General features: G+C 38.1%; 1 protein-coding gene across 3 annotated transcripts in view; it reads right to left on the reverse strand.

The window, feature by feature from the left end:
• Nucleotides 1–53: 53 nt before the first annotated feature.
• LYST (lysosomal trafficking regulator) overlaps nucleotides 54–14,023 on the reverse strand; it is a 75,322-nt gene continuing 61,352 nt past the window's right edge. For all 3 annotated transcript variants that reach the window (XM_072331588.1, XM_072331589.1, XM_072331590.1), the window contains exons 41-53: nucleotides 13,301–13,367; nucleotides 12,112–12,268; nucleotides 11,569–11,709; nucleotides 10,971–11,188; nucleotides 10,027–10,257; nucleotides 9,309–9,498; nucleotides 8,323–8,459; nucleotides 7,480–7,578; nucleotides 5,296–5,435; nucleotides 4,923–5,020; nucleotides 3,632–3,788; nucleotides 3,362–3,433; nucleotides 54–2,123 (exon numbers count right to left, since the gene is read on the reverse strand). In XM_072331588.1, coding sequence (XP_072187689.1) covers nucleotides 1,985–2,123; nucleotides 3,362–3,433; nucleotides 3,632–3,788; nucleotides 4,923–5,020; nucleotides 5,296–5,435; nucleotides 7,480–7,578; nucleotides 8,323–8,459; nucleotides 9,309–9,498; nucleotides 10,027–10,257; nucleotides 10,971–11,188; nucleotides 11,569–11,709; nucleotides 12,112–12,268; nucleotides 13,301–13,367 — 1,846 coding nt within the window. In that variant the 3' untranslated portion in view covers nucleotides 54–1,984. The remainder of the gene's footprint in view (nucleotides 2,124–3,361; nucleotides 3,434–3,631; nucleotides 3,789–4,922; nucleotides 5,021–5,295; nucleotides 5,436–7,479; nucleotides 7,579–8,322; nucleotides 8,460–9,308; nucleotides 9,499–10,026; nucleotides 10,258–10,970; nucleotides 11,189–11,568; nucleotides 11,710–12,111; nucleotides 12,269–13,300; nucleotides 13,368–14,023) is intronic.

The following is a 14,023-nucleotide window of genomic DNA, read 5'->3' on the forward strand; positions in this document are numbered from 1 at the left end:
ATATCTCTAAAAGAGAGGTGAAATTAAGCCAAAAACATGGTTCTGACCATCTCCATTTGATACAAAGGTCTGTTTATTACCCAACAGTGTGACAGTGTGTACAAAGACAGTGTGGAATGTGAAATTTACAGCAAGTTTCAGTACATCATGCACATCTACTATTGCAATGGTATTTCAATAGTTCCAGAATGTTAAGCTGAATAAATACTCCTCAGTTCAAAAAAATCTTTGACTTATACATAAAAATATATAATATTGCACTTCTTTTTTTTACAAGGCCAGACATTTTGCATATTGATTTGTAACAAGTGGAATCCTACTTTATAAAAATAAGCCTTTGTGAGCAACATCCCAATTCAAGGAGGACAGAAACATCCCCAAACCATCATATTAAATAAAGCACATCACTTCAACATGAGCCAAGAAGCCTTTCGGACTGTACTGGACCTTACATCAACATTTAGACAGCGAAAAACGTGACTACAGCCACCCCATACAACATTGCTACAATATATGCAGTCTACAATTCAGTTCATACAGCTGCTTGCTTAACTGAGCTAAGAAAAATAAACCAATCTGTGATGTGGTCTGAGAAGGCTTCAGTTTTTCCAGTTTGAAAACCACCAAGATCAGGAAGTTGCAAGAATTTCTATACATTTCTATATTCGTTTGGAATTTTCTGAAGGGTTCAGTTATCCTGTATGCACGTCTTCACTACCATTTCGTAACACAGTACTTGGGAGGCAGATGAGCCTTAAACTAAGACAGAGCAGTTTGTCTGTATGATGGTAGTGCAATATGTCAACGATGACAAAGCGAAGGTATGGAGAAGAAAAATGTAACCGCATCAGTTGTGTTTCATTCCTGTACCATCTGCAGGACTAGCAGGCACTCACACAGTGTCAGGCAGGTCTTCAAGTCCATCAGCTTAAATGTTAGTTTTTCTATCTGGCCTAAGAATTCAGATGTAAGCTATTAACAGTGGCAGCTTATTTCCGCCACCCCCTCCCCCACCTTCTCAACAATAGCACCTAAGAATAAACAGCATATTTGCACAGTGTACCTATATAAACTGTTCTGAATTACTCAGTGCCTTATGAACATTGAAACATTTTACAGTGCACTGAAATTCAATGACACTGAGAATATGAGCACATCAGTGCCTTCTCCAGTACCGCTTGTAGAGCTCTGGATGACCGGCTGTATGACGTATGTGCAGTCTGCCACAGGAGCGCAATAGCCAGGTGTTACAAACAGAGTTAACGCTACGTGGAACACAAAACCGAAACACGATTTAACTATTGCTTGGTGAAGCCATGAGGTGTCTGCCCATCCTCGTTTGTGTCCAAAGACCTTCACACCATCTCAACAGAGAAGACAGCAGGAGTTGCAAATAGAGATGGATCTGATTTTGTTGTTTAGTATTACAATACCATTAAATGGTGCAAAAAGCACCTACTAAGTTCTTTGCTTCCCAAAAAAAGCAATTTTGAATCATCTTGGATTTTTTAAGTTTCGGGTCACTTACCCCAGAGCGAACACCACCACCCTTGGCTCATCAGATATACGTACGCTGATGTGTTTATACATATTTACAGAGCTTCACACTGCCCGTATTTTACAAGACAGGAGGGAAAAACAAACACCACTCATTCCATTTTTGAAAGAGTTGCTTCCAAGAAGTGATCTTAAAAAAAATACTATTACATTTTGTATTGCAGCATTTTGACTTGTAGGATAGAGCATTTATACGCCACTGTGCTGGTACTGGAGCACAAAACCAGAGCTTCCTGGTGACTCCACACACTTCAGGTTTGTGCATGCATGTACAATTTGTAACTGGCTTAGACTGCCTTCTGTTTTTCATCTACGCAGCCATTCTAGAGACATTCAAACTATTCCAAAATCCAGTTAATTAAGAGATTCTATAATTTATTGTGGATTTAAAGTGCATGGAGACTTGAACGAGCAGCAAAAGTAGTCATCACCCAGCTGCATAGCTGCTAAGGAACGAATAGAACATGGGTAACTTCAAGCGCTGCTGGTCCTTGCGACACCAAGCTATTACATTTCCATCACTATTTGCTGTGAACAAGTGATGACCGTCGCAGGAAAAGGTAAGGCTGAAAAACAAGAAGACATTTTGGTATCAGATCAGGCTATTTAAAGTGTTAGAAGACGTTAAAAAGCCACATGAGCGTAGGTGACAAAAAACAGCTCTCAGCTAGGAGAAATCCAGTGAGTGCATTAACGTAGCAGTGTGTGCAAACACCTGGCTACTCAGCTTTGTAACCAAACAGGCCCACCTGCAGTTCTGTACAGCTCTTCAGCATGCTGTGCACTTTAGTATTTATTCGCAGCAACAAAGAAAGAGTAGACTGCCCTGCCCCTGATACCTCTGAAAGGAGGCTTTCAGCACAGAACAAGGCTCTCTGAACTTACCTGCTGACAAACAAATCTGTCAGATTGCACAGCACAGGACCGAACATTTCCTGAGCCGTAACTAATATATATATATATTATATATACGTATATATATATACGTATATATAATATATATATATCCTTTTAAAATCAACAAGACTGTGCAATATGCTCCCTTGCAGTTACTGCCATGCCAGTGCCGATCAGATGCTGCTTTTCATTTTTAGGCAATAGCTGTTAACAGTTTGAACTGTAAATGATATTTCAGTAACGGTCACAACAGCATTCTTCAGAGTAATTTGCACCATGCTAACATCACATTTGGCAGAACTCCACAAGACTCCTGTGCAGGGTACAGCACTCCTGAGGATATCGCTCTATCCTTCAGCTCTGCTCTGAAAGCACTTTGGCACGGTAACTCTGTTCTTCATTAATCAATGGGACTCTAATAGGCAAAATTACATAAGCACTCTAAAATGGCAGCTTCCATACTTCCAAGCCTCCTTTACTCTCTCCCATTTCCTTCCAGTATATATATATATATAAAGGGTCAGGGAAAATGCAGTCCTTTCAATTATTTGAGGGAGAAAAATACCTCTTCTATTCGAGTCTGCTGAAGTTAATATCTCCCCATTTTTACACAGATTCTGTGGAAAATATATTCAACTTAATAAGAAGGGTAGCTATTGTTCAGTTCTCAAGGGAACCCTGCCAATTTCCTTCTGCTAGCAGCAGAACCCAGTTATTACTGTCATTACAAATACGGTACGCTTGTGCCCACTTTGCTTTCATGAATAATTAGTAGGATAGCATGGCTCTATTTAAACATGTGCGTTCACCTCTTGTCTTCATTTCAAATCCATTTTCAATACTCATAGCTATTCTTGGTTTTATTTTCAAAGAAAGGATCCATTTATGACATACTTGAAATCTTTACCTTACAATAGGTTTCGCTGACTTAGAAAATGTTATTTCTCGTACTGGCTTCAAGTCCCATGTACTCCACAGTCTGAAAGAAAGATTAGTTTTTCTTAATATTATAGTCTTTACAAATATTTCAGTGATAAACACAACCTATTTTAGCAGCTACCAAGATCTGAAAATGGACAGCAGTTTGTCCATCTTCTTTAAATGTCCTATCAATTACACAGGTCCATCTGTGAGCTTATATAACACATTCTAGTCACAGGAAGTTGGAAATGCTTACCTTACAACTCCATTTTCGAGCCCTCCTGCAATCACGTTGACAGATACTCCTTCAGGCTGGTTAGAGAAAGCAACAGAGCAAATACTCTCCCTGCAGTGCACATGTCCCACGAGATCACCATTAACGGTCCAAAGCCTCAAATCGCTCCCCCCTCCAACTGTAACAAAACAGAGCATGGCAGTATTAAACAACTAATCCAGATGATGGTTAGGTCTACGTAACAGAACCTTCAACGGTTCAAGAATTTCTTGAAAGATGAAAGGTTTTGAATGACCTGAAGTGACACGTGCTGCAGTAAACAAGTACTTTGGAACTAATTCTCTGCTTTTTTCTCATACAAACCACCAAGCCACAGCAAGAGGATTCAGAAGACATCGCTTTGCATCCATGGAACGTCATAATTACAAGACTATCATTTAACGACCAATTTTCAAATACTAAGAGAAAAGGACTAAAAGAATCCAAATTTTTCTTTAAATAGCTCATTCTCATACCCCGGATTGCATGTAAGATACCTAAAGTACCAATCACAGGTAGCTTATCTAGTTATCTGGAATTACTTGCATTTATTAAAGTTCTAATAAACAACTAATACTGCTTTGTCTTTAAAGCGATTGAAACTCACATTGTCCCCAACCAACACAAAAATACAATGCTTTCCAGTACAAACTGGCTTATTTGTACAGCTGACTTCAGTCACACAAGTGGAAGAGCATCAAAGTCTCCACATCAGTTTGAAATCCTTGGATCAGTGGAAGAAAACTGTCATTTAGGTACAGCCTATTACCCAACCTCCACATCATGTTAACAGACCAAATACACACAGCAAAATGTGTGAGATCCAACTTAGCTTTGATATATATATATATATATATATATATATATATAATGCTGTTGCACATGGGTAGTTTGAGTCACTGAGGACCTTGAATTGCACTCCAAATCTACTACTCAAACAGATCTTAATTCCTTAGTCCAGAAACAGTGACTATACTAAAAAGCCTGCTTTAAAATAACATTGGGTGGAAGGTGGGGAGTGAGGCAGGGACAGAATTATTTCCCTCTGTAGGAGCCAATGCAAACATCTACATCCTTTACTATAGCTATTAGTCCTCTTTGCTCCAACACCTACCTAATAGTTTCTCAACAAATTCAAATATTAGGGTATTTTTTAGAAGTGCTCTTTGACCAAATACATCCTCAGATGATTCCTACACACAATAACCCAAACAATAACAAATCTTGTGATTTATCTGGTCTTCTGACTTGCAGCTTAGGCTGACAGATATACCTGAATCACAGACGGTTGCAATATCACCAGTTGTTTCGCTAGCTGAAACTGCAGTCACAGGACTTTTGTGTCCAGCCAGACTCTGGACATAGCACAGCCTATAAGACAGTAAGAGAACAAACAAGCCTAATGTCAGACTAAAACATACAAAAGGTTTTTTGAAGAACCCTTTTTTAAAGACTTATATTAATCCCAACCATCACTTTCCTTAGTGATGGTATTTTTCACATCAACTCCAGAATTCCTACATACTAAGAGTTTCACTTCACATTAGACGTATACACAGAATAAATTCCGTTAACTTTAAAACAACACCAGGACGTTGAAAACAAGTGCTGAAAGAAATGGTGGAAAAAGCTAGATGTATATATACCTGTTCAAATCCCATATAATGCAGGTGCCATCTTTGCTGACACTTATCATTATGCTATACGGTTTGCACACAAATAAGCTTGTTATCTCTGCCGTGTGACCATAGAGATGAACTTGTGATTCCATTTCTATCTCTGAAGGCTGAAAAACAGCAACACAAAAATCATTAAAATTCTAATATCTTGTTCAGAAAAGAGACAACGCAAAGAATAAGACTTCTCTTAGATTAACAACACTGTTACTGCTTTATTACACCTAATGTTTTATAATGTAGTACGCCAAATGAATCATTCACTCTAAACAAACATTTTGACACTGCAATGAACTGAAGAGAAACTATTTTACTGTCAACTAAGCACTTGAAATCAGCTACTTTCTGCAAGACAGCGCTATTTTCACGTGATAGAGAAACAGTAGCCCTGCTATTTGAGTATCTAAAGGAAGTACTTGGAAGTGTAGACAGATAACCCAGCTCAGTTGTTAACACTGCTGAACAAAATACAAATTACAACAGCAAGCTGAACACCAGTAACACTTCTTATTCAAGCTATGTCACTTAAACAACTTGGGCTTCTTGAAAATTGGCTTAGAGTGCATCGTCTGCATTTGTGTATAAGGGTAAAGGGTATGTAGAGTATGTCTACAGAAACCTTCAAAGTAGTAATAGACAAAAAAAAAAAAGCATATGCTTTATCTGCAGAAAATTCACATTTCTCTCGCTGAAAGGGTGAGTATAATCTGTAACACTTGAAGAGTTAATACATTTTCAACATTTGTATGCCTTATTGTCAAGGTAGACCAAAGCAGTGCTTCATTTTTTGACCGCCTTTTGAAGGTGAGGAAAAAGAAAACACCTAAAATGCAACATGGAGCTATTTTAGAATTCTGACAACACAGCTCTTCAGGGTCTCATATTGACAACATGAAAGACAATTAATGACATGATTCCCATTTATGCCTATGCATCATCAGACCAAAATAGTCACGTTTCAAGTAGTGTGTTTTATGTATGTGTCCACTGAACAGCTGACAAGATGCATCCAGAGCAGATGCTAGGAAGCAGATTTGCATTCCCTGCAGCCCTGACTTGGGTAACTGACTCAACAACAGAAGCTATAAAATTGGCAGCAAGGTCAGTCTGCCTGGGGCGTGTAAAACTGTCAGCACTGGTGAATTCAAAGATGGTCTCAAAGGCAACATCTGTGCAGCAAAAACAAAAGCACTTGCTTCTAGGAAACGCAGAGAACTCAAAAATCATAAGCCCATTACATTAAACTGGAACTCAACTCTCAGTTATTTGTGAGCTCACTAATTCTGGTGAGCAGGAACAGAGCCTGACTTAAGACCCAACTGATTTAAGCTTGTAAGACCTTCTTCAACTTTTAAAGTCAAAGCTGCTGAGCTCAGGAAGAGTGAGATGCAGATCACCAAAACTGAAAGAAAGCCAGGGCAGTAATCACAGCGCATCTGTGTTCCTCCCAGTCTGAGCATCTGCTGTTTGCCAATACCTGTATCAAGCTAAACTGGTCAGAAGAGTTTGTTATAGGTAATCACACAGCCATATCTAAAATGACTTGTCAAAGAAAGTTATAAACTCTTTGCTGAAACTATGAAAAGCAGTAGAAGTTACTGCTGAAACAAAATTAGACAAGCTCCAAAACTCTGCCTGAATCAGATGAGTTTTGGGTTTATTTGTGTTTTCATACCATGCTTATTGTTACATAGCATCTAGATTTCTGCTTGCATCTCCTCAGCACCTGCCACTAATACATTAAATACGTTAATCATGTTTCTCACTTCCCTCCACACTGCCTTCCCCCCTTTGGGAATATGACAAAGTGAAGAGTCTTAGCAGTTAGTAAATATAGTGTTTGAGAATTCACTGCCACTCTCTATATTGGAAATGTTCTCTGCTTTGGGGAAAAAAACATTCCAGTCTAATTTAAGGCTTTCAAAAGCTTTGTCGTTTATACAGCAAAAAATTACTCTCTAATTTAGCAAGCTTTACCATGCCAGACAGCCTGAATACAGAGATCTGTGCAAATCAATTATCATCCAGATGATGAGGGCCAACTAACAGCAATGCAAGAACAAAAAAGCATAAGAAAAACACAAATATGCTGAGATAAATCTATTTAACAATGTCAAAGATGACCCTTAAATATCAGTTCTGTACAAAACTTACCGTACTGCTAGTGAATCTGTTCATGTATGCTGTGATGACACCAGATTTGCTACCTGTGAAAAGCTGACAGCTGTCTGGGACCCAAGCACAACTTGTTACCTTGGAAAGACAAAGGGGGGAAAGAAAATAATGACAACAGCTACTAAGTGCTATCATCAATGCAACCATATCCTACGGGATTTTTTAATCACTTCTCCTAAGAAAAGCCATGTGAAATACCTAAATGAGTTAAAGACAGATCCCATTGTAGGTCATATATAACCATTACTTCAGTAACAAAATAAAGAGGGAAATTCTGTGTAGCTCAGAGTTCACAGCCAAAGAGCAGGGAACTTCTGACTTCCAGGACTACAGAATCTTTTCAGTAAAATCTCCAATACCACCGAAGTGTAATAGAGATTATGAAGAGTTTGTTAACAGAGTTAAGTCATCTTTTCAGAGAAATCAAACTATAGCAGAGTTCTGTTTGTAGCATAATCTAATTTTTTTCTGTTTTCATTTTCAAGTCCAGGAATTCCATAAATTCACACCAACAATCTACAGGAGGGAAATCTACAAAAACCAAATGCATTTAAAAGGGAGCTTTGTCTAGTCCAGGAACACACTGGTCCAGGAGCAAAATATGCTGGAATAGTGAGGGTTAGATCTAAAGGAGAATCCAACAGGTTACAATTAAAACATTGGACGACTGTATAAAGTTATGCTTAAACACTCATTCTCTCAGAATAAGACCTGTTACTTACTATAGGTTTTACAAAAAATGAAATCAAGTGTAATTACTGCCACATCAAGCAATGACATGATTAAGCCATGTTAGATTAAAGACCAAAAGAAGATTTTTACCTGATGGAACTGTGAGCTCTGTATGAAATTTACTGGAGGTTCGCTCTGCTTGCTTTTTAATCGTAAAATGTTATCGGCGTATCCCCAGCTTAGGATAGCTGACCACTGGATATCAGTGCTGTGCATGCTTCTCACACCTGAATGAAGGTACATAAGATTCTGTATCAGATATGAAATCAAAAGGCTGATCACTTTGGTAGTCAATAAGAACTTAAGATCCATGTTTTGTTGCCAACTAGAAAATAGAAAGCAACATTTCAAAACAAGATGCCTTTTTAAACAGCTTTCAGAGACTATGTAAACACTCAGTATTCTCCAAGAACAGTCTGCAACCTGGACAAAGCTTTTTAAAGAAGCATTACATTTAGTGGGAATGGACAGAAAGGGAAGAGGTGACAGTGCTTCCCAGCCAAAGAAATGATTGCTCAGAACACCTAAAGGAGAAAACTATGTATGTATATCTTAAATGACTAAACACAAAGCCTTCAATGAATCATTTATTTATAAAACTTCCATATTATATTATATAGAGGGGGAGAAGGGGTAGTATGAGAGTCTGTTTGCACATTATTGATAAGAATCCTTCCAAGTTTGTCTGAGAGCAGATCCTTCATCTCTGCTTTTTCCCCATGGCTTTCAAAAAACTCTTTAATTATCCCTCCCAGTGCCACATATCCTTCTCTCTTTTTTCCAGTTCCTTTTGGACCAGTCAGCAAGTTCTGAAGTTAAAGTGATTGAAGTATAAGGCGTTAATGAAAAACTTAATTACTAGACACCTATAGATACTTCTGAAAATAACAGGCCAAGTCTGATCATTAAAAAAGGTATCAGTCATGGAAGCTGTCTTTGGATTTATAGATCAATCTTTGGCAAAAGAGACTAAATGTGGAAAGTTTACTGCAAAAGAGTAGTAGCGCTAGATCTAAAAGTTTTATGGCTCTGTTTTGCATGGGTTGTGCATGTAGAGAATAATCACAAATTCATACCTTGCTCCTTGCTATATATCATCAAGAGGCAAAACTTGCGGGACAAACCACATATAGCTTTAGTTGGCAAAGCCTGCAGAGAGCCAAATCTTTCCCCATGTGGTTGGCTAAAACAGACAACAGGATCTGGGGCACTTGGAGAACCAACATATTCTCCCCACTTCAATCCTTTTATCCAGGGCAACGGACTCTAAAACACAAACGAGGTGTAGATTAAGAGGTGGTAGAAACTTTTCAGAAAATTATCGCTTAGGGAGGAAGAAGAATAATCATTCATATCCTGTTCCCATAACTGACCACACAGTAAGGACTCTGAAGTATTCCAGAAGTAACAGAAAGACAGGTATGAATCACTGTAGTATCATCAGCTAAACTAATAGCTTGAAGAGTTGAGATGGCATGCCGACAGCTTAAGTAGCGCAGTAAGACATTCCATTTTCTTTAAATGCAAGGATTCAGCTTCTCCCTAGACTCTAGAAAAGGCAGATGTCTGAAATGATGACAGTTGACCTGTCCTGCAGGCAATGAGGAAGTAGGATACAGAGAGAAGTGTGGCATGCATTTGCCTACTCTAGGTTTACATGTAGAAGTGGACACAATGTCAGTATCTTTCCCTAAAGGACTGAAAAAACTCCATTTTTCAACTGTAAATTCCAGAGGTACAGTAACTATAATATATGAAAGCTAATTGAAACTTTTCACAATCAAAACGACATACTGGATATATTATTTCTTTGGTGTGCTCCCTCGTCTCTCTGAAAGCAAACTGAACTAGTAATCCCATGGCAGCAGGAAGTTCTCCTTCCATGATGAGTCTGGATCCAGGCCTGCTAACATGCGCTGTATGGAACAGTTGGCGAGGTGTTTGCCCGTATGTTTTTATCATTGTTTCAAGGGCTCTTCTCTGAACAGGATCCTCAACAGCAGAAACATCCATCCCAAAGTAGGTCTACAGAGGAAAAAAGGCAAGGAGAGGCAAGAATGAGCACGTCCATTACTTTCAGTCAAGGGTTTTCTTAATAGACTTTTACTAATCTGTCTGAAAACAAAAGAGTTAGTGATGATAAAAAACATCAAAAATGGGGAGTAGGAAGTTCCCTATTTCAGGAAAGTAAGTTTTCTTCAACTTTTCTTCCTTCAAAATTAACCGTGTCTCTAAGCATGTGCCAAACTCTTCTCCCCAGTGGCACTGACAATGCCTTCATTTTGAAGGAAAATGAATGTATTCACACAAGCCCAGTATTTTAAGTTGCAGGTAATTTAAGTCGAAGGTAGGTTAAGTCGAAGGTAGGTTAAGGTAATTTAAGTCGAAGGTTTAAGTCAACACTTAAGCTCAAAGAAGGAAAGGTAAGGAAGGCATTTGGATGGCTGCTTTAAAAGTTACTACTGAACACGTCTGCTGTTAGCTCCTCTGACTACAGAAAGTGTAAACTCCACAACTGATCACCCTCTATGCTCAGTTCTAGGCAAATTCACACACCAGATGTTGGGACTTTATCAGTTCTGTGCCAAAATTCTTACAGCCTTTTTTTATTCTTCAACAGCTCATAAGCAAAGGAACTTCCTCCATGCTGGACGTATTCCAAGCAAGTCAGTAACTTAATGGGGGAAGGTTCAGCCTAAGTACAACAAACAAACATGAAACTTGACAAAAATACTTACTGCAGGATGAAAGACATTAATAGCCTGAACAGAGGCCTTGCCTTTTTGTTTATAGCCAAACACTAAGTCTATCCAGTGACAAATTGTCTGGGAAACATGGTCAGACTCCAAAGCTTGACGGTGGATCAAGATGAACAGACGAGGATCATTGCGAGCCCAAGGTGGAAGATTGACATGGTTAACTCTGTCACCATTTTGACGTACTCCAAAATCAAAACCTAGAAGCACGGGAATGCATGTTTCAACACTGTGGGTTACAGCGACTTCCTAAAAATCTTAATAAGGCTTTATGAAAACTAAAAAATTAAGCACTGTAATTGCCAATCAGCAAAGCAGTACCATTAGCAAAACCCTTCACACACACAAATGGAGAATCAGATCCATTGCATCTAGGACAAAATTTATGATCTATTTCTTAAGTCTTATGTGCTTCTGTAGCATATCCCATATATTCATGCCAGATTTTCTTTTTTTTTTTTTTTTAAGCACATCTATCGCGTAACATGTTCAACTGTGGGATATAAATGTTCTCAATTTTAAACCAGCCCCAACCCCACGGCTGTTTTAAGTATGTAATTTTGGTATCCTCTTAGTATACCTTCTCTGTTAACTAGAAAGTCTGGAAGGTAGAAAAATTCTGGGATGAGCTCCTTTACGTCAGTCATTGACTCATATGAAGAGAGGCGCCAGGTTGTGTTGGTTGAGTGAAAAGTTCTGTCTGGAATGTCAAAACTTTGATCTGTTAAAAAAAGAAAAATGAACAGAATTTGTTGCATGTTTGACAGAAATCGGTTGCGCATCTGCAGCTTCAAAGTCAACTGCTCTCTGGTTAGCTGAGAGCATTTAGAATTCTTCTGTACCAATTTGTGTGTGTTAAACTTGAACTAGAAGTTAAACATAGCTCAGCTTTTTATTCTAAACAGGTACTGAGGTATGAACAAGTGAGATGTACAATTCTGGGGCCTGGCTCGATAATTTCCGAATGGATCTATTTATTGTGTAAGCACAACAGATTTAATTTTACCAAACTCGGGTATCTGGAATTGATAAACCGTGCTAAGCAAAGTAACAGACAGTTTTCCTGGGCTGTAAGGACAAAACTTAGACATGAAAGCTAAGTGAAAGTTAAAGGCGATCCTACCTTGATAGGCTAAAAACATTTTAGTGAAAGGTGGCAGCCGAACTAGGAAATGAAGCACAGTTCCACTGTTAGAATAATGAGATCCGTAGTGGTACGGTTGTACAGGGGGCATCGGATCATCCTCCCGTGCTCCTTTACGATACTCCTCTTCCAAATACTAGAAAAGTCATAGAAAAACAAATTACAAACTTAGAACGCCAGCAACTTGGCTTTATTATCAAGCACAAATGCTGAGATCTCCTACACAGTGTTTCAATACTTCAGCTCCTCGGAAACTTCAGATACATCCAAGACTATCGCTTTTCTTATTTACTGAAGAATTCCACCCTCAATACCTGATACAATATACACTGAAGTAACCAGTCAGTTTCATCACCTGTCATTCAACTAGAATCCCACCCATTGTTCTGAGTGTCCATTTGAAATAATAGTCATTTTTCAAAGAAAAAAGCATTCTAAACTACATTTTCAGGCATGTTAACTTATACCAAACAAATCAGGCAGCTTGGTGCTTTATAGAAGCCATGAATATGCCACACTAGTACTAGAAAAGTAAAGGACAATCCTATTTCCTGCACTCCAGTAACAAAAATAAACACTTGCCTAAGACTTTAAGGAATAACACAAACTTAGAGGAATAATACATTTAGAAAATGACAATACAGGTAAGTAGGAAGGTCCAGCCGCAAATGCTTTCTGGCTTTAATGTTATTTTCTAAAGCCTTTGCAACAACTCAAAAGAGCAAAAAACCAAGAGCACAACAATTACAGCAGTGCATTTTAAAACAGAACACTGGAGTGCCAACAACTTTTCAGTTACTAAAAAAATAAGCGACAAGGTTAATTGAAATCATGTCAATAGAACAGCAATAGATTATATATTTAAAGATCCCTGAAGATATGTGTTCAGTTGTAAAAGCGTACAAATTCAACCTCCAGTATCACACAAAGATTAAATTGATTTATGATTTCAGTGACAGGAACAACCTCAGATTCCAAACGTCATAAAACAATTCCAAGAAAACAGCATGTAGGAAATGAGAATTCCATCAACAAAATACTGGATTTGTGTCCCACCACCACCACCCTCCACTCCCCTGCCTTTATTATTTTTATTTTTTTATATGTATCATAGTCTCCATAATTAACTTATGCACAGAACAGCAATGACCAAAGTTATCTGAATTACCTTGTAAGTATCCACATACCGATCCTCTTTTTCTTTAGACTGCACAGCTATTGGTTTGACCAGATTTCTGTAACAGAAGTAGTACCGATATCTTGTCATTTTTATAGACCTTCATTCACACCATTCAATAATGCAACTGAATTATTCAGTGCACCATTCAATAAGGCCTTTACCGTCACAAGTAGGACAAGCAAAACTTAACAGCTTTTTACAAAAGAATTCAGAAAGTACAATGGACACCTTCAGTTAATACTAAGGGTAAACTCAAGACCTACAGGCACTATGACTTTGAGCAATGCTTTCAAAGCATCTCAAATCAAAGCCATCATTGAAAGTGAATATTTTGTGCAGCATTAAAATCAGCTTAACAGAAACTTATTATGGCAGGACAACCCACATGGATCTACTTAGAATTAAGGCAATATGGTTTCATAACTGGTTATAAATATAGATTTTTTTTTATTTTTTTTTCTAAATAGCGTGGAAGTCTTTAGTCACAAACTTAACATAGGCTTTATTTAAACAATAGATTATCAATATCGCATTATGACAGTAGCTAAGTGCAGTCCCTAACAAGCTATGAATACACCCACCCATAACACTAGATATTTCATTTAAATATCCTATGTGAGACAGCTACCTAGTGTAAAAAGCTTAAGTTATTATGGGCCTTATTTCTGAACAGCTGTGATCACGTATGTGCAACGGTTTAGTACAGTGAAA

The sequence above is a fragment of the Excalfactoria chinensis genome, chromosome 3 (assembly GCF_039878825.1).
Source record: "Excalfactoria chinensis isolate bCotChi1 chromosome 3, bCotChi1.hap2, whole genome shotgun sequence".
Taxonomy (NCBI): Eukaryota; Metazoa; Chordata; class Aves; order Galliformes; family Phasianidae; genus Excalfactoria; species Excalfactoria chinensis.